This window comes from Oryza glaberrima, chromosome 2, assembly GCF_000147395.1.
Source record: "Oryza glaberrima chromosome 2, OglaRS2, whole genome shotgun sequence".
Lineage (NCBI taxonomy): Eukaryota > Viridiplantae > Streptophyta > Magnoliopsida > Poales > Poaceae > Oryza > Oryza glaberrima.
The window spans coordinates 28,449,221-28,476,668 of record NC_068327.1 but is presented as its reverse complement, the minus strand read 5'-3'; the positions used below and the strand labels follow the sequence as shown (position 1 = coordinate 28,476,668).

At 45.6% G+C, this 27,448-nt stretch overlaps 4 protein-coding genes across 4 annotated transcripts; all 4 read left to right on the top strand.

Moving 5' to 3' along the window:
• The first annotated feature begins 795 nt into the window (after positions 1-795).
• LOC127762452 (galactan beta-1,4-galactosyltransferase GALS1-like) lies at positions 796-4,968 on the top strand. The gene is made up of 2 exons (XM_052286974.1): positions 796-2,464; positions 4,255-4,968. The coding sequence occupies exons 1-2, from the start codon at positions 1,254-1,256 to the stop codon at positions 4,598-4,600; spliced, it is 1,557 nt and encodes a 518-aa protein (XP_052142934.1). The 5' UTR covers positions 796-1,253; the 3' UTR covers positions 4,601-4,968.
• Positions 4,969-5,453: 485 nt separating this feature from the next.
• On the top strand, positions 5,454-6,463 carry LOC127762641 (ethylene-responsive transcription factor RAP2-10-like). Its single transcript, XM_052287116.1, has 2 exons — positions 5,454-5,522; positions 5,594-6,463. The coding sequence occupies exons 1-2, from the start codon at positions 5,454-5,456 to the stop codon at positions 6,047-6,049; spliced, it is 525 nt and encodes a 174-aa protein (XP_052143076.1). The 3' UTR covers positions 6,050-6,463.
• A 4,541-nt stretch (positions 6,464-11,004) lies between these two features.
• On the top strand, positions 11,005-23,275 carry LOC127761443 (protease Do-like 7). The gene is made up of 24 exons (XM_052285734.1): positions 11,005-11,478; positions 11,586-11,656; positions 11,770-11,904; positions 12,948-13,006; positions 13,480-13,516; positions 14,223-14,348; positions 15,192-15,281; positions 15,691-15,756; positions 16,089-16,145; positions 16,259-16,324; positions 16,800-16,907; positions 17,071-17,151; positions 17,631-17,680; positions 18,097-18,262; positions 18,384-18,884; positions 19,644-19,826; positions 19,914-20,016; positions 20,139-20,309; positions 20,394-20,473; positions 20,841-21,068; positions 21,388-21,603; positions 21,697-21,854; positions 22,554-22,665; positions 22,784-23,275. Exons 1-24 carry the CDS (start codon positions 11,241-11,243, stop codon positions 22,958-22,960), a joined length of 3,279 nt encoding a protein of 1,092 aa, XP_052141694.1. The 5' UTR covers positions 11,005-11,240; the 3' UTR covers positions 22,961-23,275.
• Positions 23,276-23,836: 561 nt separating this feature from the next.
• On the top strand, positions 23,837-25,511 carry LOC127761444 (early nodulin-75-like). The gene is made up of 2 exons (XM_052285735.1): positions 23,837-24,166; positions 24,552-25,511. Exons 1-2 carry the CDS (start codon positions 24,112-24,114, stop codon positions 25,244-25,246), a joined length of 750 nt encoding a protein of 249 aa, XP_052141695.1. The 5' UTR covers positions 23,837-24,111; the 3' UTR covers positions 25,247-25,511.
• Positions 25,512-27,448: the final 1,937 nt, after the last annotated feature.

Below are 27,448 nucleotides of genomic sequence, written 5' to 3'. Positions count from 1 at the left end.
ATACATTGGATTAGCATATGCATCGTTAGAAATGTGGGGTACTAATACTTCCGAAAATCATAAAGGAGAAAGTCGAAAGTATTGAGGGGCCCTCTGTTGGAAAGGTGTGACCTTGATGGGGACGATGAACTGTTGGCGTGCACGATACAGGTGTAAGGCTGCAAGCAGAGGGGAGCGCGGCCGGAGAGCCAGCGAGGAAGGCCGGGAAAATTAGACCGACGAGATGACGATCTTCTTCAGACGGATAGAGAGAAAGAGAAAGGAACACGAGAACCGCAATTTCGCTGACACGTCGAATTCTAGAACTGCTCGGCCGTTTTGTTGGAGCACGCCGTATTATTTATCCCGGATCAGAACAGAACAAAAGTGCAGTGCTGTGACGATCAACGAGCTGCTGGTGAAGCTCTGCGCTGACACGTTGATGCAGCGGAGCACGGCCTTTGGAGCTGCATGGCATGCAGTGCATGCATTGCCCAGTGGTGTCTCGAATGCGTCACCGATGCACTGCCCCCATACCATCATATCTATCCTAAACAACACAACAAATCTTGTGCAACTTTGCAACACGGCCTCTGCCTACGAGATCGGCGACGACGCGATCACCGGCCGCCGGTACGACGGGCTGAACGAACCTGGCTGGCATCCTAATCTTTTCGCGTTCCCATTCCCCGGCCGTTTTCTTGGTGTTTGCATTGCACCGCCAGGCGGGCGGGGGCCCGCACTACGGTTGGTGGGGACGCGCATTGCGGGTACGTGATGCAGTAAACGCGGCAGGAGCGACCACCACGGCTACCGGTGGCCATAACTCACACCAGGAAAGGAGAAGGCAACCTGCCTTGACTGTTGCTCCGCTGCCTCGCCGCGCGGCTCGGCCCGGCCCCCACATCCCGTTTCTGCCATTTCCCATCACAATTCACACCCCCACGGCGAGGAGTCCAGAAGCGTCCCCTCTCCTCTCCTCTCCACGCCGTCTCGTCTCGTCTCGTCTCGCCGACCGACCCATCCATCCATCGATCGATCGATCGCTGGATTGAGGGTTCAGTTCACGCGCGACACCAGCAGCCTGCCTCATCACCTTCCGCTCCCGTCCCCTTCCGCCTCTCGCATCATCGCCTTCTACATTCTCCGCGCCCCTCTTGAGGCGTGATACCTTGGCCTTCTCTGCCCGCCGATCTGCCTCGCCACGCGGTTCGTCGTGCTGCTGCGGGGCGGCGCCCGGCGGCGAGGGGGCGCGCGGCGGGGTGTAGGTAGCTATGAAGAACGGGGCGAGGAAAGACGCGGGCGGCGGCGGCGGCGGAGTGTTCGTCCCGTGCGTCGACATCAAGTCGTTCGTGCTCTCGCTCGCCTTCCTCACGGTGTTCGTCGCATTGTGGCAGCTCCAGCCGTACGGCTCGTTGCTCACCGCGGCGCGCTCCACCGCCTCTGTCTCGGCCTCGCCATGTTCCCTCATGGCCACGCCAGCCGCCGCCGCCGCGAGCGCAGGCGTCGTCCGGTCGGAGAACTCCACCGCCGACACGGCCAAGACCGCACCGGCCGCCGTTGCTAGCGCAGTCCCCGCGCGGTTGGCTAGGGCGGCGAGGCCGGCGCGGGTGGAGGACCCCAACAAGCGTGAGCTCCGGCCGTACGGCAGCGCGGCGGCGCTGTTCGTTCAGATGGGCGCGTACCGCGGCGGGCCGCGGACGTTCGCCGTCGTGGGATTAGCGTCCAAGCCCACCCATGTGTTCAGCAACCCCTACTTCAAGTGCGAGTGGCTGCCCAACCCCACCGCCGGCAGCCCGTCGCCGCGCCCCGTCCGCACCAAGGCGTACAAGATGCTCCCGGACTGGGGGTACGGCCGCGTCTACACCGTCGTCGTCGTCAACTGCACCTTCCCATCCAACCCCAACGCCGACAACGCCGGCGGCAAGCTGCTCGTCCACGCCTACTACTCCACCACCTCCCGCCGCTACGAGCGCTTCGTGGCGCTCGAGGAGGCCCCGGGCTCGTACGACGAGTCCCGCTTCAGCCCGCCGTTCCCGTACGACTACCTCTACTGCGGCTCGTCGCTGTACGGCAACCTCAGCGCCAGCCGCATGCGGGAGTGGGTGGCCTACCACGCGCACTTCTTCGGGCCGAGGTCGCACTTCGTCTTCCACGACGCCGGCGGCATCAGCCCGGAGGTGAAGGCGGTGCTGGATCCGTGGGTCCGCGCCGGCCGGCTCACGGTGCAGGACATCCGGGCGCAGGCGGAGTACGACGGCTACTACTACAACCAGTTCTTGGTGGTGAACGACTGCCTGCACCGGTACAGGCACGCCGCCAATTGGACCTTCTTCTTCGACGTCGATGAGTACATTTACCTGCCCAATGGGCAGACGCTCGACCAGGTGCTCGGCAAGCTCTCGGGATACTCGCAGTTCACCATCGAGCAGAATCCCATGTCCAGCAAGCTCTGCGTGCAGGATCCAAGCAAGGATTACTCAAGGTTTGTCTTTTTGATTCCTCGCATGTTCTAATTTTGGTCCTCTTCTTGCATACCTACTCCCATTTTATATCGAAGAAATTCCATATCTGCTATTTTGTTTTTCAGATTTAGGGGGTGCTTGAATGTAGGATATTTGAGTACTTTTGCGTGAATTAGAGCAAATGCTGTGAAAATTTTGCAATTCTTTTTGTTATAGCCGTTCAGTATATCAGTTTTAGGCTGCAGGGTGCATTCTGCTGGGTTCGGTAGCATTTTTCTTTTGGGTAGTTTGTTGTCTGCCATGGAATGTGCATTGTGTTGATTAATCTATCAGACATTCTAGACGAGGTTAAGTAAGTCAGCGGTTACTTATTTGTGCAATTTGTTGATCAGTTGGGCAATGAGCTGTAGTATAATATAGTAGTAGTATTTCAACTTGCAAGTCCAGACTGCAGACGTTGATTGACTGGTATGTTCAAGTGTGTAACCATGTCTTGTATTGTATTCTGATTTGTGACTGGTATGTTCCTTCAAGTTAACTTTGCATAGGCTTCGGTTAGTTCGGTACAAAAGATCCAATTTTCTTTTAAGAGTTGGTTTGAGGTACTCCATCTTATTCATTGGGATGAGTAGGTGATGGACATAAGTCATCGCAATTCATCATCTTTGCCAACATAGGCTGTGTTTAGATCCAGGTGAAAAGTTTTGGCGTGTCATATCGGATATACAGACATATATATTTGAAGTATTAAACGTAGACTAATAACAAAACAAATTATAGATTCCGCCTGTAAACTGCGAGATGAATTTATTAAGCCTAATTAATCCGTCATTAGCAAATGTTTACTGTAGCACCACATTGTCGAATCATGGAGCAATTAGGCTTAAAAGATCTCGCAATTTACACACAATCTGTGTAATTAGTTATTTTTTTCGTTTATATTTAATACTCTATACATGTGTCCAAACATTCGATGTGAGATGGTGAAAAATTTTGCCAGGGGATCTAAACAGGCCCATAATTGTAGGAAACTGCAAACTAATTAAGGTCACTAAAGGAACACAAGTAATGTCTGGCCAGGAAAAAGGGATGCAATTAATGAAATTAATTGATGTCTAAAAACTCTCACCATGCTTTGCTGAATAATACTGTATAGATTTCCATGTATTACATGAAAGTGAAACTATCTATGTGCAAGAAACTTCTTTACGGAATATTCAGAGCATCATCTATTATTATTATGTAACCCCTGCTAACAAATTTGACTTCACAACTACTTCCTCCGTTTCACAATATAAGTCATTATAGCATTTCCCACATTCATATTGATGTTAATGAATCTAGACATATATATATATATATATATGTGTGTGTGTGTGTGTGTGTGTGTGTCATTCTAGCATTTCCCACATTCATATTGATGTTAATGAATCTAGACATATATATAAATGCTAGAATGACTTACATTATGAAACGGAGGGAGTAGTGTGTAACTACAGCATCTGATAACTAACAATTTTCTATAGATGCTCTTTCTACCTGCATTCTTGATCTTTGGGCAAGTCATTGCCTGTACAAGTGCTGTTGTGAATGTTGGCGCCTGTAAAAGGCCCAATTTTTACACAACAAAGGGCTCATGACTGTTGGTTCCTGAAAAAAAAGACCTTTTTTTAACACCAAAAGGTTGAATTTTTATGCTCTATCATGCTTTTATGTCTGTTTGCAAGGAAACAATTATAGTAACTGTTTAGATTGGTAGGTTTGACACTGTTTGATGCTAAAACATATTACGTGTGCCGTTCATATGCAGGGAATGGGGTTTTGAGAAGCTTGTCTTCCGCAATTCAATTACCAAAGTTAGGCGAGATCGCAAATATGCGATCCAGGCCCGAAACGCATACTCTGCCGGCGTACACATGTCACAGAATGTCTACGGGAGGACAACCCATAAGACAGAAAGCCTGATCAGATACTACCACTATCACAATTCGATCAATGTCATGGGAGAGCCTTGTCGGGAATTTGTGCCGGTGCCGGTCAATGGTAGTAAGTTGATGTTCGAGGGGATCCCTTACGTATACGATGATAACATGAAGCGTTTGGCTGGGCAGATCAAGCGGTTTGAGAAGGAAGCAATTGGATCTGCTCATACATAGGCACATAGCAACTGAACTACTGAAGACTGCCGGTACATAACTACAGTCTACATATATACCTGATGATATTGTTTACGATGCCTGGTTGAGAGTTGAGACGGGCTCACGCTTCTGCTGTTGCAAGCCACCGTGTCTGGCTGGTAAGCAGAGGGAAGAGCTTGCAAGTGGGTTGGTCCAAGTGGTGTAAAGTTTTGGTTCTTTTTATTGACATGCCATTCTCTACAGGAGCACTGCTGTTTTTGCTCCATTTTCTCCTTTCTCTTTTCTCCTTACCCCCACATCTGTTATTATAGATCTGTGTAAACTGTAAACTTATGGCCCTGCCTTTTTACAGTAGATTCTTTGATAGATCTCCCTCCGGGGTTACATGCAGTGTTTGTTGTTTTGTGTGTAAATCTGGATTGCACATTACTCTTCTGTACTATCCATTAGGCCATCAGCAATGGTGCCTTCGACCCGTCCCCTCACAAACGGCCGTTTCCCTCCCGTCCTCTTTTCGGCGTGAGCCGTCTCCCCAGCTAGGAGCGCGTCTACTCCTTGGGAGACGCGGCTCTATGCAAGGAGCGCTCGCTTTTCGCGGAGAGCCGGCCCTCGCCCCTGCGAGGAGACCCGCTGCGAACTCCCGTCTCCTCACCGCTCCCCCCAAATCCCCTTCCTACCCTCGCCCCCTCGCCTCTCTCCCACGGCGGCGCCCACTCGTCGATCCGCTCCACCGGCCGCCATCGACCGGCGGGCGGGGAGGTCCGCCACGGCAGGGAGGAGCTCGGCGGCCTTGAAGAGGAGGAGGGCGAGCCAGTCGTCGGCGAGGCGGTGGACGAGGCGGCGCTGGGCGGAGGTGCCGGGGGCGGGGTCGATGTGGGAGAAGAGGGTGTGGGAGATGGCGATGTGGATGAGGAAGAGGAGGGAGAGCGGGAGGACGAAGGTGGCGGCGATGCGGGCGAAGAGAGGGCGGTCGGCGACGATGATGATGAGCTTCGTCGGCGACGGCTGGAGGGAGAGAGGGGAGCGGGAGGAGGGCGACCGGCGCTGACCTCGCCGGCGAGCCGCCGCCGTCGCTGCCCGAGGCCAGATCCGGCAAGCCCAGGCCGGATCTGGCCACCTCGCCGCCACTCCGACGACGACGACCCTGCGGTGTTCTACCTTCGCGGCCGGTCGGCGCGGCTCAACTTCCCCGAGGAGATCTCCTTGCTGGCGTCGCCGTCAGAGGGTGGCGGCGCAGGCGAGCCCCGCGAGCCCGACGGCGGCACGCTGTCCGCGGCCTCGATCCGGAAGAAGGCCATCGAGTTCGGCTCCCATGTCGACGCGCTCCAGACCGGCATGATGGTCGCGCCGACCCACCACCGCGAGCAGCAGAAGCACCACCACCACCCGCACCTGCAACCGCACGGCGAGGAGCAACACCACCACGAGGATTGGATTAGTTCTAAGTATGAAGACATTCATACTTAAAAATCTCTTGTTGATCTCTTCCTCTCGCCCCTGTCTTGGTTGGATTAGTTGCCATATTAGAGTAAGCACTAATCCAACCATACTTCTTGCTCGATCTTGATTTCGCGTGGTTAAGTAAGTCGTATTAGCCTTTCAGGTTAAGGAGGTTGTTAAGGTTTTTAAGTAAGAACCTCCTGTAGCTTACTTACTAGTTTGTGATGCTTGCTGTATTTTCTTCTAGTTCTTGGCTTGGTCTTAAGGAGTTTTTGTTTGATTGTATAAGCTGTTTTCTTAGATAATGGATCGTATAAGTTGTTGGATGGATCAGCAAGTATTAGGCCTGGTCCTTCCTTCCTTGTGTACTACTATTACTCCCATGTAGTACTATGTTTGGTTCTCTACTTATCAATTCAGTTAAGCATTTTTGTGTGTAAACTGTGTTTGAACTCTGCTTTTTGATGATGTGGAATTGGAATTTGGGGGAGACACTGAGCGAGAGAGAGAACGGTCGTCGCCGACGCCGTGTGGTGTGATTGGTGTCGAATTGAAACGGCAACGAACGAACCCACAGGTACGGTTGGGCTCGTCTCGGTCGGAATTGACTAGAGGGTTCCAGGGTATTTCGGGAATTTGCCACCTGGGGCTACTGTGGACGACACCCACTGTGGCCTGTACCCCCACCCGGTTGCTTTGGATTTTGAAGCCACTGCTCAGGGGGATAATACATCGTGAGGTTGGTTCTCTATAGCCACTCTATGAGTGCCCTCGGTTAGTCTCTCTCACATTGTTGATGTCCTTAGCAGTGTGCTTGTCTCGTGAGCACTTGGATCGCAAGTAAACATACTGTAGGCTGCTACTATTCTGCATTGAATACTGATGTGCTGAATCTGGAAATGACAAAGCTGAGGTACTCCCTCAGTCCTAAGAAAAGACAAACCCTGGTTTTTCGTGTTCAATTTTGACTGTCCGTCTTATATAAATTTTTTTTATAATTCATATTTTTATTGTTGTTAGATGATAAAACATGATAAATATTTTATGCGTGACTTGTCTTTTTAATTTTTTTTCATAATTTTTTTAAATAAGACGGCGGTCAAACGTTGGGCACGGAAACCATGGTGTCTTTTTTTTTTTTGGACGGAGGGAGTAGGCGTTTTGCACAAGTGTAGTGCATATGTGTGTGGCTTCACTTACCTTTGATGAGCTAGCTGGCCTTGTGCATGCCGAGATTGGCTAGGCAATAAGTAGGCATTTTTGGGGATGTCTCCCAACTTTTCCATTAGCCACTATGATTGGAGCATGGCCTGAGATTGGACGGATATAAGATGGTGTTTGGAAAAGAGGGACTAAACTTTAAACTTTAGTCCCTCCACCACCTTAAGAGCAGGTACATTAATAGACTATTTCATTAAAAAAGCTAGCTATAAATGTATTTCAAGAAGATAAAAGAGAAAGAGAAAAGTAGCGTGCTATAAATTTGTAGCCAGCTACAGCACGGACTTTAAGATATAAGATACATGTGTGTATGACAGATATGACTAGATATTAACTGTGTAGTATATATTTATAAGTAACTATTGTATAAATTGACTATAAATGATTTAAAGCCGGTAGTTAGTTATACTATTAAACTTGTTCTAATGAGGGAGCAACAGGGGGGACAGGCTAAATGATAACGCGTGATGGCTAGGCGGCTCCACGTGGTCACACGCTCTACAATGGCTTTTGTGTCTGGTCCAAGTAACAACAACTGCTTAAGAGCATCTCCAACAACATCTTTAAATTAAACTCTTCAAATACTCATATAGCCAACTCTCTAACTGATTTGGGTAGTCAAACTAGGTATTCACTCCAACAATCTCTCTATTTACATCTCCAAAATAAAAAAAAAAAGATCCGTTGCCTTCTTCTTCCTCCTCTTTCTCTTTCTCTTTCTCCTGCATCTGCAGCCCATCGATGGCGGCTTCCCGCGCGCGTGGGCAGCGACGAGGCGGGCGGCAACGGCTGCGGCGGCTCCCCGTGCACGCGAGGAGGGCGACAACGGCTGTGGCGGCTCCCCGTGCGCGCGAGGAGGGCGTGCACGTGAGGCGGGCGGCGACGATCCACTGCGATTTAGGCAAAGAGAAAGATGGTAGGAGTGGTGGGGCCCATGGACGGCCAGTTGAAATGACTCTCCACGTTTGGCCAGTGACTGCTATGATTTGGCCAGCCATATGGCTTAGCCAACCGAATATAGAGACTGTTGGAGGGTATTTTTTCTTCATACTCTCCAAATTTTAGCTTGGAGAGCCATTTGGCTATTCTCTTGGAGATGCTCTAACCTAGATGCGGCAAACGTTCAGCCCCATCGTTTCGTGGAATAAGCGAAATAGCATATTTACAAATGGAAAGTAATTTGTGAATAAAACTTTTTTATACGTGTTCATAGCGATCTAAAAGCAAAGGCTGAAAAAAATCCGATAAAGAAAATCTCAAAATCAGTTTCAAATTTAAGATTGAAAATTCAAAATCTGCATAATAAGCAAAAGAATGAGCTTCAGAGATTTTTTTTTTCGGTCGGGCTACGATGACCCTTTCATTATATGGTAGATTAAGGGTACCTTACACAAGCATAGATTAGATAGAACATAAGTAGACCTGCAGGAGCAAGCATTTATTTGCATAACAGGGCATTAGCTTGTTCGTATGCACGGCCTGCTATAACTCGCTAAAGCTTTGGTTCCCAAGCACTACCTTAAACATTAAAAGTATAACACCATAGCTTAGTACATAAATATCCTGGGCGGCTGATGATTCATTGGGACTTAAAGAGGACTTTATCAGCACTCCCCACAATCACCGAACCCCGTGAGTAAGGTACGCCCTCAAAAAGCTTGGCCATAGGCACTACTTTCCAGGCCTGTAGCTCTGAAATCTTTCCATCAGGTCTCTTACGCGGTGAGCTGGACCGGTGCTACATAGTGCCAGCAAGGCTTTCCGCGTGCGTGGCAGATGGATGCGCGCCCTAGCTAAGCCCCTCGCCTCCAAGCAGAGCCGCGCGGAACCTGAACGGCGCGAGGGAGCGCGCAACACCGAAATCCCCGGGCACGCGCGCTGTGGGCAGCGTCGCCTCGCACGCGCGTGCCCTAGCGCCGTGAAATCCCAGAATCACCCTCCCAAAATCCACTCCCGCTGCAGCTTCCGCCACAACACTAGCGCTCCCGTCACAGCCACTCTTCCTCCGGCCACCAAGTCAAGAAAATGCACGAAAAAATTCGGGATTGGAAGAGAAGAACTCAAAGAAGACGGATTCAACAAAACAAATTGAGACGTATGTACACCACATGATGAAGGAGAAAAAAAATCCGCCAGATCCGCCGCCGACCACCGCATCAGAGTCATCTCGCTGCCAAGGGGAGCTCGGGGAGAAGGAGGGAGGCGTGGAGCGGCGGCGTCCCCCATGGCGGCGCTGGAGGAGGCAGGGCCTCGCGCCGACGACCGCCGCGTCCGCCAGATCCGCCACCTTGGTCGGGTTGTCGCCGAGCTCCGCCGCCAACACCGCCACGCCAAGCCCGTCCACCTCCTTCCTGGCCGCGGCCCTTCGCCGCCGCCTCGAATCGCTCGCTGCTCCAGGGCCTTGCGCCGACGACCGTCGCGTCTGCCAGATCCGCCGCCAACACTGCCTTGGCCGGGTCGTCGCCGAGGCAACCTGTCGTCCACCGCCGCCGCGGAGGATGCCGAGGCGCTGTCGGCCACGGCCGCCTCATCCGGCGCCGCATCCACAGACGGAGCCGAGGCCGTGGACGAGGAAGGCGAGCGGCGAGTGCGGCGGAGTGGGAAGAGAAGCGGAGCCGGCGCCGGACGGGGAGGACAAGCGGCGGGTGCGGCGGTGCGATGAGAGGAGCCGGAGGGGATGGAATGGATAGGATCGAATGGGCGGAGTGGGAGGGGAAGGGTAGGTGGAGGAAATTATTTCTTCCACTCGCCCATGCTAACCGCACCTAGGTCACGCGCACTGTAGGAGTAGTTGCCTTGTATAGTGTCTCCATCCAATTAAGGCCCTGTTTGTTTCAGCTTATGATTATTATAATCTAGATTATTAAGCCAGATTACTATAAGTTGGATTATAATAAGCTGGCATAGAATAAGTTGTGAGTTGTTTGTTTGTCTGGATTATTGAAGGCATGGATTATTGGGTCTGAAAGGCTAAAGTCTATAATGCCCTCAGCTATCTGTTCAGTTGATGGCATAGGTGGGTAATTTTTCTCAAGTATGTAGGGGTAGTGGGTCTTTAGCCACTCAATAATCTGAAAAAAGCTCTTCTAGAGCAGCTTATCAGATTATAATAATCTGCTATAATAATCTACTTGTTTGTTTGAGCTTACTTCTAATAAGCTAGATTATAATAATTCTAAGCTGAATCAAATAGGGCCTAAGCCACACATATATAGGTGCTTGCACTTTGGGGTGAGTGTCTTTAGGCCAACTTTTTTAGGCTGAGAGGCCTCAGTGAACTTGTTTATTCCAAGTCTGCGGGACAGACCATCTCTGATAGCTTCCTTGTTAGCTCTGTCCACAAGGAGCACACTGCACACGTCTCTTGAAGGTTTCGAAGCGCTGAACCATCTCGGCATGGTCACGCTCCTGGTTGAAAGCCTTGCACCACTGCTTATACAAGGCCCACAGGGCATCATCTGAAACAAGGTCCTTCTCTTCTGCCACAAAGATCACCCTACCTTCGCCGTCGACGTGGCAGGAAACGCCCCTAGGCTAAACGCATAGGCCTAGGCAAAATTAGGCCCAAAATCCCTACAGAATGTAGACTGATCATCCGGCCCATTATACCAAACGTAGCCATAATCCACATGGATCATACAGAAACTACGATCCGTTTTGGCCCAACACGTTTAGATTAGCCTGAAATTTTCATCAGAGGCCTAATCCGGAGGAGATCCGACGAAAATATCCCCCCCTCCGGTTCGCGTGACCTCGGTTGGTGGTCTCCCCTTCTAAAATCTCGCCGAGTCCACAAGCGCATTTACCAGCAGCTCCACTCCCATCCATCCCCGCGACCCTCGCTGATCTCACCACCACCCCGACCCACCCGCACCGCCCCACCATCACATCGCCCGCGTGAGATTGCTACCCAAAAATCCTCACCTCCGACGACGAATCGAGGAGGAGGGGAGAGAGAGCTCAAAAACCCTAGGAGGAGGTTTGAGGGGCCAGATCGATGGAGAGCCCCGCGAAGGAGGAGGCGGGAGGGGAGCTGGCGATGGAGATCGAGTCCACCGTCACGGCGGAGGACTGGCGCCGGGCGCTGGCACTCGTGGTGCCCTCCGTCGTCGTCCTCCGCACCACCGCGCCGCGGGCCTTCGACACCGAGGTCGCCGGCGCCAGCTACGCCACCGGCTTCGTCGTCGACAAGTCCAGGGGCATCATCCTCACCAACCGACACGTCGTCAAGCCAGGTAGGGGCCCGCCCGATCCCGCCCGTTTCCCTCCCCGGGAGTTTCCGTGTGATTTGTGCATTGACTCGTGTGCTACTGGTTTGATGCTGCTGTTGCTGTGTTCGCAGGGCCTGTCGTCGCGGAGGCGATGTTCGTGAACAGGGAGGAGATCCCCGTGTATCCCCTGTACAGAGATCCTGTAAGTGTTTGCTTTCATTTCATTTCATTTCATTTCTGTTCTATTCTATTTTGTTCTCCCTGTGCTAATGGCATAATGTTAATCCAAAATTTTTCCCCCTCTTCTCGAAACAGGTACATGATTTTGGTTTTTTTCGCTATGATCCAGGTGCTATCAAGTTCCTTAAGTATGATGAGATCCCGCTAGCACCTGAAGCAGCATCTGTTGGTCTGGAAATCCGGGTTGTCGGCAATGACAGCGGCGAAAAGGTTACGTAAAAACTAGATTAACCTCTTTCCTAGTTGATATTGTGAACTATCATATAATGAGCAATGTAGCACAAGAAACTTGCTAGGATTTACATCTCCAGAAATTCTCTTATGGACTATGGGACAATCATTTTTAATTGTTAGGCATTAGGCTTTAGTTTCTTATATTGGCCTTGTTTAGTTCCAAACTTTTTCTTCAAACTTCCAACTTTTCCATCACATCAAAACTTTCCTACACACATAAACTTCCAACTTTTCCGTCGCATCGTTCCAATTTCAACCAAACTTCCAATTTTAGCGTGAACTAAACACACCCATTGTTGAGAAGCACAATGTAGAGCTCACAAAGCAAATGTTCTGTACATCGTACAGTTCATTGTGGGCTCTATTATCACATGATGCAGTTTGGCATTTCAGCAACAGCAAGCGAACTGTCTCTTCTTGCATCTAATAAAGGCTAAAATGATACAATTCATTGAAACCTCTATGTTCCACACATGTAGTTCACTGAAAACTATATAATCAAATGGTACAGTTTGGCATTTCAGCAAGTGAACTGTCTCCTCTTTCCTGTAATATTGTGTGGTCTGTAGTGCTTATAAGATTTTAGCATATAGGGAAAAAGACAATGCATACAACATCCTATTATGGGCCTTTAATCAATATTTGTTGATTCAGGAGACATCTCTTCAACTAGTTGGCTCAGAAACTGTAGATATGTGCCAATCAATGGTATAGATCAAAACATTTCACATATTAGGCTGGAAAGAGGCACTGGAACAAATTATTTTACTTCCTATCTAAGTGTGGTAATTCAGATTCTGTTGTGTCCTATGTGACATGCTTTGACGGGACAATGATTTGTACTAACACTAGATAGTGATGCTTTAATATGTATATACATTTTCTGGACCTAGATTTGGAGGTTAATCACTTAATCCTTTACATTCCATGGGTACACATCAGCATAATAACTTCAAAAATTATCCGATAGATTGTGTTTCATACTGCAACGGTTTCTGATTTTCTTTCACCGAATGCAGGTGTCAATTTTGGCGGGAACACTTGCTCGACTTGATAGAGAAGCACCTTACTACAAGAAGTATGTCTCCTTTCTAGTTACCATAACGGCCCATTACATTAGTGCTATTTTCTTTTCTCATGATTACCCTTGGATCTATTGTTGGACATAGGGATCAAATATATAGTACAAAATTCATTTGTTGGCTACTGAACTTAGAAAATAGTAATAAAATATAGGGAGATACATATCATAGAGGATCAGAGATCATAGTTTACTTGCTATGCGAACTTTATTTAGTTTCAGTAAGTGAAGATACATATGGAGAAAGCGGATTAAATCTCAACCTTTCGCTTCATTTTTCTCCAAGCCTTTTCAATCCACCGAACTTGGGCAAAAAAGACTTTGTAGTTCGTATTCACTCTATATTCTCTACCCACCCAAATGGAGCAGCTTGCCACCACCAGCTTCTACTAGATAATACTATATGATTAATAATTTTTATGTGCAGCCTTGCTGCATATAATCTTACGTTTAACCTTTTTTTTTGACAGGGATGGGTACAACGATTTCAACACATTCTACATGCAGGTACTTTTCTCGGGCTACTCAATATTACATCCATACTCTCGTTCTCTTCTGACTTGTCAGTTGGGACATTAATACACACCTTTTAACCATTACTTATCTGAATGATGTGCTCATACAATATCGATATTAAAATATAATGATTCCCATTTTAAAAATAATGACATTAAAGTAGTTCTCGTGACAAATATACTCTTATAATTTTTTGCATGACATATTTGAATATTTTTATGTATATAATAATGGCCAAAATTTCTAAAGTCTGACTGTATGCATTCTAGAATGAAATCTATTTGAGAATAGTATATGTTTAATTCAAATTGGTGATGTTCATGCATCTTCTGAAATATCGGGCATGTTTTAGTTTGATGCCGAAACCAGCCTTATCAAATTTTGTTAATGCCACACCTTATTTATTTATTTTTTTGGGTAAGGTAGGTATGTGGTGGTACGTTTAGTTTGAAACCTCATCTATTTGGGTGTGATGTTAGGTCAGGAAGTTTATTAGCTACCAAATATTGGTATGGAAAGGTAGGTATGGTTGGTTTGTTGCCTTGCTAAAATTTGGTAAGGTTAGAAATGGTAGCAAACCAAGCATGCCCATTATCCGTGATTTTGTCTTATAGTTCAATTGCTTTTATCCAATAGAGGTTCACTAATTTTCCTTTTACTCTCTCTGTCATTTTAATGTAATCATATGTTTCTATAGGCTGCATCTGGTACCAAAGGTGGCTCTAGTGGTTCCCCTGTTGTTGATTGTCAAGGAAGAGCTGTCGCCCTGAATGCTGGAAGTAAATCTTCCAGTGCTTCTGCGTTTTTCCTTCCATTAGAACGTGTAAGTTGTTTACAAAATGTTCATTGAAACTAGCTAAATGCATGTGCTTTGCTACGGATAAAAGAAAACATATTAATGTGTTACCCATCTTTTTTGCTATAGGGAATATTCATCTTACTCTAATTTAATGTGGCTATCCATTTACATTTGATATTTTTTAGTATTAAGAAGTTCAGGGATTAACTTGCAAAATTTACAATGGGAGTAGGTGGGGTGACAGATTCATTGCCACCACCACTACCTTCTTTTAAAGGAGTATAGATATACTACTTTTAGCCCAGGAAGCTTATGCTTTTGTTCTAAAATTGCAAGGTCTCTTATTTAATAAGACCAACGAAGTGGTCCTGCTAGTTGAAATTGATACGAGTCATAAAAGCACACATGCAATTAGGTTAACATCTATACTAGACATCACAAGAAGAGAGAGAGAGAGATAGAAAGAAAAATATAATTTGGCATTGACTGACATCCGAGTTCATACAAAAAGGAATAGCATTGCTGTTTAATATTGATTAATTGTAAGGTCTCTTATTGACAGGAACAACGAAGTGGTCCTGCTAGTTCAAAATGATGTCATTATAAAGCGCACATGCAATTAGTCTAACTTTAACATCTATACTAGATTAGCTGGCTTAATGATTTTCATCAGGTAAAAGTATGGTATGAAGTATCCTATTATGCACTAGACATCACAAGGAGAGAGAGAGAGAACTTATAGTTTGGCACTTTGGCATTGACCAAAATCCGAGATCATACAAATAGGAATGCCATTGCTGTTTAATATTGATTGATTGCCCGTGGCACCCTTATGTTTATTATATTGTTTGTCCAAACTGTTTCCAGGTTGTTAGGGCACTTAATCTGATACGTGACAGTTGGGAAGCTTTTGGTAGCAAGCCTGAATCTGATTACATTCCTCGTGGTACACTTCAGGTGAGCATGCTGTCTGATGATCCCATTGTTCTTTTTTTTTTACCAAGACCTGCTGTTTCATTAGATGTTTATTTCTATTACGGTGGAGCTACTGAAGATGTATGGTGAACAAGTAAACATTTTAGCACTTAATTGTTCTTCTTTCTTTGTATGTCAGTGATAAAGTTTGTGAATTTGCAATGATCAGCACCACAAGTGTACAGAGTGCTGCAGCAGCCATTGTATAGTCAATTTTGCTCCTCTGACTGCTGTACTTTTATTACAGCGATAGTTAAAAAGCACAATCTGTCCATGAGATTATTAGAGTTAACAAAGGCTATTACTCTTGTTTGTGTTGCCATTTCTACCTATTCTTGTTGCCCCCCTCCTGCCAGTCCTTAGATCATTTCCCTTTTCCCTTGTTTTTAAGGTGACCTTTCAACACAAAGGATTTGAAGAAACTCGGCGTCTTGGACTCAGGAATGAAACAGAACAGGTATTTTTGTGCATCATTGCTGGTTTGCTATTGGCTAGAATTTCCACCCTCTTTGCAATTTGAATGACATCAGTCAGCATCAGAAAATAGTCATGTTCAATATGTTTGTAATGTATAAATTTAAGTTGTTCGAGAGTTTTTTTTAAAGTTGATCTATACTTGCTATTTGTGACTAATTACTGTTAATCTGTGTTTATATTTGTTTTGCATCTAATGATTCTTTATCTGAAGAAATGAAAATTTAAATATGTGTTTCCATTGTGTACATATTGAATGTCAAAACATCATGCACTGCAATTAACATCTGCAACTTGCTATTTCTATTTGTACAGATGGTACGCCTTGTTTCTCCATCAGGCGAGACTGGAATGCTGGTTGTTGATTCCGTGGTAAGTTATGATTCTTATTACTATTCATGAATTTTAATTTTGATTTATTTTTTCAGTTAGCTCACTTGTATTGTACCATTCATGATTTATGAAACTGAACTCTGTCCTTGCAGGTTCCGGAAGGACCTGCACATAAACATTTGGAACCTGGTGATGTGCTTGTTCGCATGAATGATGAGGTAAGTAATGCTGTATAATTTGTTACTATCATGTGGACAGGTTTATGGTTGGGCAGCCAGTCTTAGGATCTTGTGATGACTGCATATGCTGCCGCGTTTTGCATGAGCTCCTTGGGGTCCTCATGACCTCATCCCCTTGCATGAGTTCTTTGGGTCCTCGTTTCCGGTTGGCCAGCCATGGCATTGTAGCTTTTATGGCTAATTTGTATTGAGTATGCGTCTTAACTAGATTATGAAGAAGGCTTTGTTTCACTTGACACCAACTAAATTTAAGCTATGCACCTTCACTGCTACATTTACCACAGCCCACCAATATTTATTTATTTTTGTCCATGGGCAAATTATTTCTGGTACTTTGAACACGCAGAAACCTTAAAATATAAACAGTTTCTTATGTTTTGTTCACTAATGTTTTTTCTATGTCATTTTTAATTTTCATATCATAGATTTGACATTTATACTATGCTAATTGCAGGTTGTAACACAGTTTCTCGCAATGGAGACCTTGCTTGATGACAGTGTTGGCAAGGAGATAGATTTGCAGATCGAAAGAGGTGGTACACCTTTAACAGTAAAGTTGGAGGTAATTTGCAGCACTGGCATATCTTATTTAATTGCCTCATTAGAGAATGGTATATTTGCGTCAGTCGAGTAGTCCTAACTCCTACCACATGATGCAGCGCTAGTGACTATTTTTTCTATTACTATTAATAAGCGACCTACATCATACTAATTTGATTCTTCAGGTTGAGGATTTGCACTCTATAACTCCAAATCATTTCTTGGAAGTTAGTGGTGCTGTGATCCATCCACTTTCGTACCAGCAGGTATGTTTGCCACAGTTTAATGGTCTTTTCTGAGCTGTTGCCCTCTCTGCCCCTTCTCTAGCAAATAATTGGATTAACATGTTTATAAGTTTATGAATTGGATAGTGTATATTTTTTAATTTAGAAAGTCGTCAAGATTAAACTTTGACCATTAATTTGCTATAACATGTATATTTGATAGTTAAAACCAATATTGTGCGAAAGCACGTTGAAGTATGAATCTTTGGTAAATTTACTTGTAATTTGATTATTTCTTGGTCAAAATCTGCAAAGTTTGCTAGAAATATTGGATCATGTTGAACTTTTTGCTAGAAATGTTAGCCTCCCTACTCTGGTCTTGCATGAAAATAGTTGCAACTCATTTAATTGTATACTTCATCATATGTTCCCTCTTTCTAGAAAGTCATTTAACATTATAAAATTATACGTTTACAATATTTATTGAGTATTGAAACGTTACTAATCTTTTTTATATGTAGGCAAGGAATTTTAGGTTCAAATGCGGTCTCGTATATGTTGCTGAGGCAGGGTAAGACATCTGATGATAACAACTGATATTCATTTCCTGAAAGGGCATCAAAGCATAGTTGTGATTTCTAGCTGGTCTATTTTACCAGGCATTGGTCATATGATAAATCCCTTTCCAATAGATTATGAGAATTGAGTCGGGTTTGAACTCCCAACTAAGTTTCATTTTTCACAGCTATTACTATCAGAGCACAACACCCCTTAGTGAGTTTTAGCTGCAATTTATGTTTATATGTTATTCATCTCTTTGCAATATTTCACGTTGGGATTATATCTGTCTTTTTATTGGCTTTTCAAGTTTCCTGTTGGTGTCTTGCCTGCATTAATTTTCTTCTATTTGTTAGCTGATATTCTGTCTAAAATGTGATGTTGTTTATCTTACCTTTTCTGCAACTTAACCACCATCATAATATGCAGGTACATGCTCTCTCGGGCATCTGTTCCACGCCATGCTATTATTAAAAAGCTTGCAGGAGAGGATATTGAAAATTTAGGGGACCTTATTGCATGTATTTCAAAACTATCTAGAGGAGCAAGAGTTCCTCTTGAATATGTAAAGTACACCGACCGTTATAGGAATAAGGTAGGAACATCTTCCTTGGAAACTTTTAATCATGATAATTAGTCATATTTCTGTGCGTCCTAGTAAACATTAACTCACTTCAAAAATTACAACTGATCATTTATCTTGTTTATGTATCCAGTCTGTACTGGTGACCATTGATCGGCATGAATGGTATGCGCCTCCTCAGTTATATACTCGAAATGATGCAACTGGCTTGTGGACTGCAAAATCAGCTATACCGCCGGAATCTCCTTTTATAGCTTCAGCTCATCATGCTGGTCCTATTGATGCAAACTCCAATTCTGTTTCATCTTTACCTGAATCTAGTCCTATGGATCTCAAGTGCCAGCATGAGTCTGAGAATTTGACAGATGGATGCATCAAAACACAAACTGATGATGAGATTAATGTAGATGGATCCCACTCGAGTGAAGATTCTCTTGTTGAGAAAAAAAGGCGGCGGGTGGATGAGGAGATAGCTGCTGAGGGAACGATATCATCTTCTGGTGATTTAGATGAAATAAAAGGTGGTGGTTTGAGGCATCTGTCTAGTGTTGATGGTTCTGACCTTGCTCGAACAATATCAAGTAATGCATCATTGGCAGAACAAGTAATTGAACCAGCCCTTGTAATGTTTGAGGTGAGCAATATCTATGTTTGATTTCAGAAGAAACTTTCATAGTCATGGTCATCAGTTTGATGTGTTGGTGTATGCTGCCCAAGCTTCAACTAAGCAGTATGCAGTCTCCTGCTGATACCCCGCCTAGTAGCAGTTACGCGGCATACTTGGCCTTCTGTGCTGCTTAAGCTTTACAAGTTTGGGCCACCTGTTCCTTGTTTGTACCCTTGCATGCGTACTTGTAGACCATTCTTTAGAGCACTTGTCCTGATGGTTCTGCGGGGAGCAATGTTGTTGTGTTGGGTGATTTATATGGTGATTTTGTTCTCATGTGGCCTATTGGGCCAGATGGTCGTGGTTCCATATCTTTTCATCTGAAGTGAACGGCAGACTTCCTGCCATCTGTTTCAATATTGTGTTATCATTGGTTAACATTTCAGGTCTATAGGTTATTGGACAAACTACTTGGGTGCTGGAAAGTTGTATAAAGCCTAGTATTTGGCATTGTAGGCCTTTTTCTGAATACTAACTACCTGGACAAATATTTTCTTGTATATCCTCACCGCTGCTTGTTGAGTCATTTTTCTATAAAGTTTAGTTCTTACTGTTCCATTACGTGCTTAGCAATATTCCCCACCTTTTAACTTTAGAGTGGTGAATGTTGTACTACTGCTGTTGGTTTAACCTGTATGTACCTACAATGCTTACCTTGTGCTTGTTAGTTTTGAGCTCGTAGTGTTTCTTGTTCAAAACTGCCTTACTGATGCCTACCTTTTATAGGTGCATGTACCACCAGTGTGCATGCTTGATGGAGTGCATTCGCAACACTTCTTCGGAACTGGTGTAATAATATATCATTCGGACTGTCTGGGTCTGGTTGCTGTTGATAGGAATACAGTTGCTGTATCTATCTCTGATATAATGCTTTCTTTTGCTGCATATCCCATTGAAATACCTGCAGAAGTATGAGCTTGCTCCCCTCCTGTTCATTATAAATATTAACGCACAAAATTTGAACTTATTATTAGCTTATGCACTTTTATTTTTTAGGTCGTTTTTCTGCATCCCGTTCACAATTTTGCATTGGTTGCTTATGACCCTTCTGCACTAGGAGCTGGAGCATCAGTTGTCCGGGCTGCTAAGCTTCTTCCTGGTTTGTTCTCTTTCATGTGTTAATTCCCTAATCTCTGAATTTAGTTATGTCCACACTAAAAATAACCTTTCTGACCTACCAATCCACTTCCAATTTTAAGCTATAATTTTGGATTTATGTAGAACCTGCCTTGCGCCGAGGAGATTCTGTCTACCTAGTTGGGCTAAGTAGAAGCTTGCAGGCTACATCAAGGAAATCAATCATAACTAATCCCTGCACTGCTGTTAATATTGGGTCAGCTGACTGTCCACGGTATCGTGCAATTAATATGGAGGTCATTGAGCTCGATACTGGTACCTTCTAAGTACATTTCAACTTGTGATTTCATGTCTTGTTTATTTTTTCAGAATAACTATATTGAAAAATATTTGTTTTAGATTTTGGTAGTGCATTTTCGGGTATATTGACGGATGAGCAAGGAAGAGTTCAAGCATTATGGGCAAGCTTTTCCACCCAGGTTAGTTTACATTACAGTTGCTTTGCTTTAGCCTGTTTCCTAAGTAATGATGCTCGCACGTTCTCAGGAACATTTATTCAAAAGAAAAAAAGAAAGAACAAAACGCCGTCTTACACGGAAGGTTAGCCGTTTGATATCTTGAACAATCAACTAAATGGACAATATAAGAAACTATATTCACTACACTTAAAGGCCCTAGACTTTTCTGCATGTTTGACTAAAGTTGATAGATTCTTTGTCCTAGCATTAATTCATACCCTACACATTTAATGCTTGTAAGCAATGGTATAATGGCACCATTCTTAGCAGTTTAGCCATTCTTCCATGTGCTTATCGGGGTTGTAAATCAATTAATTATTTTCTCCAGCTGAAATATGGTTGTAGCAGTTCGGAGGATCATCAATTTGTTAGAGGTATACCAATATATGCAATAAGTCAAGTCCTTGAGAAGATAATCTCTGGTACTCCTGGACCATTTCGTATTATCAATGGAGTTAGGAGGCCAATACCATTCATCAGACTTCTGGAGGTGGAACTCTATCCAACTTTGCTTTCAAAGGCAAGAAGTTATGGATTGAGTGATAGCTGGGTGCAGGTAATTTCACGTTGGCCTTGCCTTTAGTCTTTTCTGAAGTTGCTCTGCTTGGTCGGACAGCTATGATTCGTTTCCTGATGGACTGTCAACCTGAATGTTCTATGTAATTACGCGAGTGCAATATTTATTGTTCTGGAGAAATATTCATGCCATTCACTTGAAGTGTTCGCTGACAGATAAATGCTGCAGTTTGTAAGGAAGAGGAGTAAAGGACCTCGCTTGATTGGTTTTGGACTTGTCTAATATGCTAGTGTTATGAGCAAGTGGAGAGGTTTTGGATGCATGAAATATTTACTGTTCAATATGATTATCCTTGCAGGCTCTAGCTAAGAAGGACCCTGTGCGAAGACAAGTTTTGCGGGTCAAAGGTTGTTTGGCTGGATCCAAAGCAGAAAATCTCCTTGAACAGGGAGACATGATCCTTGCTATCAATAAGGAGCCAATTACATGCTTCCTAGATATCGAGAATGCTTGCCAGAAATTGGACCAATCTGTTGATTCAGATGGAGTCCTTAACATGACAATATTCCGTCAGGTGAGGACTGGTTGTAAGAAACCAACCATTTTTTTTTGACGAAACTGTATGAATCTAAATATCTATGTGTTCAACCGTGTCAACATTTAACAGGGAAAAGAAATTGATCTTATTGTTGGAACCGATGTAAGAGATGGCAATGGAACAACACGGATGGTGAATTGGTGTGGATGCATAATCCAGGATCCTCATTCAGCAGTGCGCGCACTTGGTTTTTTGCCCGAAGAAGGTCATGGAGTTTATGTTGCTAGGTGAGAACATGCTCCACCCGAATTTATATGTTGCTTCTATGGGTTCTTTGATTGGAACTATAAGCCTATAGCTACTGTGGGTTCAGGGATGCCAACACTTGAGAAGTGCGAGCATTTGTGATATGTCTTTTGTTTTTGTCTGTTCTACAATTCCCATGTATCTCAAGTTGGTATGGTCACTAGCTGTGCCCGATATTAGATAAAATTTTAAATTTGAATCTAACAACCCTGGTGAGTACACTTAGTCAGGGTAGAGTGTAAACCGAGTAACCCTATCCTGATAAAGGGAAGAGAACAGGAATTGGGGTCAAGGGTCTCAACAAGTTCAGCTCTACCCTTTCAATTGCACATGTTTTTTTTGTTCTTTCCAACTTTACAATCTCTTCCTAGTACATCCTATCCAATAATGAAACCCATTTGTGTTATCTTGGGCACCGACAGCAAATCAGCTTCATAAAAGCCATATTGATAGTGTTTCCTCTAATTCCCCTCCCAATGTCATAATAGTAGTGTAGCGCTCCAAATCTTATATACAGATATATGTAATCATTTAGAATTCTCCCTCCTTGATGGTAAATCTAGAGTTGGTTGAAAATTTAAGATGTGTACATGGCTTGGCGGTAGGTCCATAGCATTGGTGTTAAGCACATTTTAGATACCTAATGGGAACGAGGAATGAGTATCAAATATTTTATGCAGATGGTGTCATGGAAGTCCCGTACATAGATATGGTCTCTATGCTCTGCAGTGGATAGTGGAAGTTAATGGGAAGCCAACTCCAGATCTTGAAACTTTTATACAAGTGGTGAAGGTACGTATTATCAATAGTTATCTTCCTTTGGTATAGTCAAGTCTTTTCATGTGATATATCGACCTGGCAAGCTTATGTTCAATTGATTTGAATTAATACTGATAACCTTTTATTTCAGGGATTGGAAAATGGTGAATTTGTTAGGGTGCGGACCGTCCATTTGAATGGCAAACCTCGTGTGCTTACTTTGAAACAGGACCTTCACTACTGGCCGACCTGGGAGCTCAGGTTTGAACCAGAGACTTCCACATGGAAGAGGGGAATAATAAAAGCGTTGCAATCAACTGTAGCGTGATCAACTATGTTTGTGTTTGAACTCTTCATGCTCTCAGAGGGTGTTCCTTAGGGAGCCTAAGCATGGAGGTGCGGAAATGGGGAATGCGTGCCCAACTGCCCATGTTGGTAAGCTAGAATCCTGCGTAATGCAGGATGGAATGGTTGGCATTAGGATAGGATGCTTGAAGTTGAAGGATATAGTTATTCATAGAAAAATATATGGATTCATTGCCTGTGGATAATTAGACCGCAGCATCTGCTTTTTGTATAATCTATTCTATTGCTACAATTTTTGCAGTAATAATAAATCTTTAGCTCTTTAGCGACCATATAACCATTTTTCTGCGTAACAACATTGTTAATCATTTTTTTGTTTGAAACCGAGTTAATCATTTTGAGTTACCTAGCAACAGATTTCAACCTTGCCATTGCCCGCCCCATTCTGCCGTCTGCACCAGTCACAACCCGCCAGCCTATTATTCAATTTTGGCTTCGCGTTCCCTGAATAAAAAAAGGTGCTTCACTAGCACCTTCCTACTCCGAGCTTTCTACTTTACATGCAAACAGATTGCCTTCAGGAAAATGAGGCTAGCATGTTTCACCGGTACAAAAATAAGGAATCGACACGCAAGTAGGAGTAGAGAGTAAGACAGCAACTTAATTTTATCTATGCAACCTTATGGTCAAATCTGTCAAACCCTTTTGTGCCATGTATGACAAATGTAAACCATGCAGCATGCACCACCTCATTTTCATCCCTAGTTAGGCGTCTCCTCTCCCACAAACGCATTGTCCCGGTCGAGCAGAATATATTCTGCCACCACTTGTTAGCTCGAACCAACGTCCACGAAAACGAGGACCACCCTTTATGTGCGTCCTGCCACTTCAGTCGATGCCTTCCCCTGAGGAGAAAAGAGGCGTTTTAGGTAGGAGTTCATTGTTGCCGGATTCCCTCTTGCTACCAACCGATCGTAGTATTCTCCTTTTAAATTGGCCCCGTTCCTTCCATTCTCTCTCGTTGCCACCGTGAACTTGAGCGACCTCCTAAGCTAGCATGTATTCCACGCACAGGCTCACTCGAGCACACGCGCACCAACGCATCATACATCGCTACATCCCAGCGAGATAGCTAGGGAGAAAGATAAGAGGAAAACTAAGGCCGAGCCAGGCATGGGTTGCTATCATCTGGGCAAGTTCGTGTCGAAAGCTCTCGGAAAATGCAACGGTAAGTCGTCTTCTACACTGCACATGTTGTTTTCCTTGCCACGTCGTGGTCTGCATCGATCACGTGCTAGGACATGATCGATCGAACTAGGTACTTCTGCTAATCTGCAGCCATGCATGCAGGCTGCTTAATTAAGTTTTCGCTACTATAAGTACGATAGATTTTCAGCTAATAATCTCACATGTAAAACCCGTTCAAAAGCATGTATATCGTCCTCACATAGCCACATGTAAATGATAATATGATGTGTGATGTTTTTTAGGACAATGGATTAATAATTTGATATATAATGTTAGTCAATGTTCATGTACCAAATGTCCAAACCAATCTCAAAATCGCGAAGTTCATTTTTTTGCTAAGAGTTGTGAAGCGTGGCGACATGCAGGGCGCGAGAGGGGGTGGCGGGAGGAGAGGCTGGACTACGCCATGGCCTACCCGCCCGGCCCACCCACGGAGACGTACTACATGCGGCCGGTGGCGCGCACGGTCACCTTCAGCGCCGCCAACTCCGTCTACGTGATCCCGCCTGCAGAGCCGCCGCACCAGCAATCCCCCGAGCCCCAGCCACAGACGCCGCCGCCGCCGGCACAGCAGCAGCAACACGGGCCCGAGCACGAGCACCACCAGGCGCAGCCCCAACCCCAGCAAGAGCCGCCTCCGCCGGCGCAGGACGCGCCACCGGCCGAGCCGAAGCCGCCGAAGCGTGGCAAGAACAAGAAGTCTGGCCGCGTCCGGTTCGGCCCCGAGCCGCCGCCACCGGAGCAGCAGCAGCAGCAGCAGCAACAGCAGCAGCCACCGCAGCAGCAAGAACAGACGACGCAGCAGGCCCCGAACGCCGGCGCCGAGCACGCGCCGGCACGCCACGCCACGTCGGCGCCGCCGGGGTACTTCCGGTACACGCCGTCGCCGCTGCCGAGGTGGGAGGCGGCGACGCCGAGGCGGCACGAGTACTTCTCCGGCGAGTACCGCTACAGCTACCCGACGCCGGTGCGCGAGGGGATCTACCGCATGGCCACCGACGCCAACAGGCTCACCACCATCTTCAGCGAGGAGAACCCCAACGCCTGCGCGATCACGTGAGCCATCCGCCATCGATGATCGGTGGAGCCTCGCCGCCGCCGCCGCCGCCGCCGCCGCCGGCGCGAGGAATAATCAAAATCCGTACGAACACGTACGCACGCGCGCCCCCATTTCGTTGCATTGCATCGGGACCGTTCATTGGTCGGTTTGTTGGCTCTAATTCGTGCAGGAATCCGGTTCTGCTTGACCTGTAGGTGTTTGTAGATAAGGACTGGGAATTAGTTCTGTTCCATCGCCTGATATGCTGAGATGAACATTTCTCTTGCTTTTCGGGCCTTTCGGCTCTTATTACCCTTCCACTTTTCAGTTTTTAATTCACAAAGTTGCTAGGATATTAGTCAAAAATCGTTGGCTACATGACACGGATGAAGAGTTAATGACATTAACATTCATGTTAGCTAGGTTTTTTTTTTTGTGTGTGTGTACGTGGGAACGCATTGACAAAGTATTACTAACATGCATACTAATTAAATCTCCTCTTTTAAATTACTCTTTGTGGGTCGTCGAATGAGCATCTCTCACTTTAACCGCAAACCCTTTTCTTTCACCGATACCTTAAAAATTTACCAGTGCGCGCAACAATTTGGTGACTCCAGTCTTCGGATGCCCTAGCAGACTCTAGAAAGTTGTGTACATCGCTGTTCCTTTTCCAGAATGAGAGCGATCGGCGAAGGCACATTCTTCCTCACAGTGCAGAGCCTCTCCGTGCGATCCGGCCAACGCCGGTGCAACGCTGCGACCTCGCGGCCTCGCGTACGTACCTCTCCGTGTGGTTTCTGCGGCTCGGTTGCCGCGTCCGCGTCCGCGTCCGTGCCGAGCGCCGTACGCGCGCGGTGGCCACAAAAGCAAACACGGTCGCGAGGCCGTGACGCCATGTGACTCGGGAGTCGTCGCGCGCGGGACGGGAAAATCGCGGAGATACGCGTGAAATCGCGCGCGTCCCTTCTTTCCGGCCTCGTTCCACCGGCCCTGTTTTGCCGTTCTCTCCTTCCTCCGTGGGCTTCGGCCCGAGAGACGTGAGGTGGGCATTGCACACAGACACACGGACACACGGCCATATGCCCATACGCCGGGGCAACGAGATGTGCTCCTTCGACAGTGTATCATCTGAGTATGAAACTCTGAGTGAGTGGCTACCCTTGTCGCGCTGACTGTTCTTCTCCAATCGACAGTGTATCGATCTCTCTTATCTTTGTAGGTGTTGAGTCAACGCTGGCCCGCTCATCACCGCCGTGCCGCGTCACATCGAACAGTCCCAAGTCAACTTAATCGCTGCAAGTAGAGCCCCGGACTAGTGGTTCAGAATGCGATTAAGCACATAAATAACTCTCTGGCCGAAAGGTGTCAAGGGGCCACATTATTAGACGCTCATTTTTCTCTGTTACGTCGTTTCTTATTCTTCGATGCCTATCACCGCACACTACCGGCCACAGTCGCATATACTCCTAGATTATCATTACAAATCAATGGCCAAGCACAAATTGAGTAATTAGTACTAGCTGTTGGATCATTACGCACTATTGCAAAAGGCGTTGTATGTGAACCATATTCCGATTCTGCAAGAGGCCTGCACGCCTGCAGCTGCTCGTTTGGAGGATCTCTATGTTCCTACGAAAGATTTCCAAGCAGCAAGAGGACCTTTGCCTAAGTTTCTAATCTACAGAATCCATATTCGATATGCCTCTCAAGGGAATAACTAGGATGAACTAGCTACTTTAATTTTGTAAAGAAGAAGGGGGCACAAGAAACCTCATAAGAAACACATTGGATTCAGCGTGGTAGAGTCAGAATTCTTGAAGACTAGGGTTAGGATATGGATCAACTAATAGAGTGTTTGTTTTCTATAAAATTTATATAGTGATTTAACAAAATTTTAGAGGCAAACCTAGGGCTCAAGCCCTAGCTGCCCGCTGTGCCCTGGGTTCAGGATTCGAACCTACTTAGACTGGGTGAACACCTTTCACACCACACCACCTGATCTATGCTCAATTCTCAAAGGTTAAGGAAGCAAGATTTACAACCTTTCATTGATTATGTGGTGTGCCGATTGCTGAAAGCGAAGTAAATAGCTCTTATAAGCTAGATCATCACAATGAAGGTAGTTTTGAGTTCCATATCTATTTACCATTTGGTCGGCGTGGAACCCCTAAAATGGGTAATCAAGGGAATCAACAAGATCCATTATAGATTCCACTGGGCAGG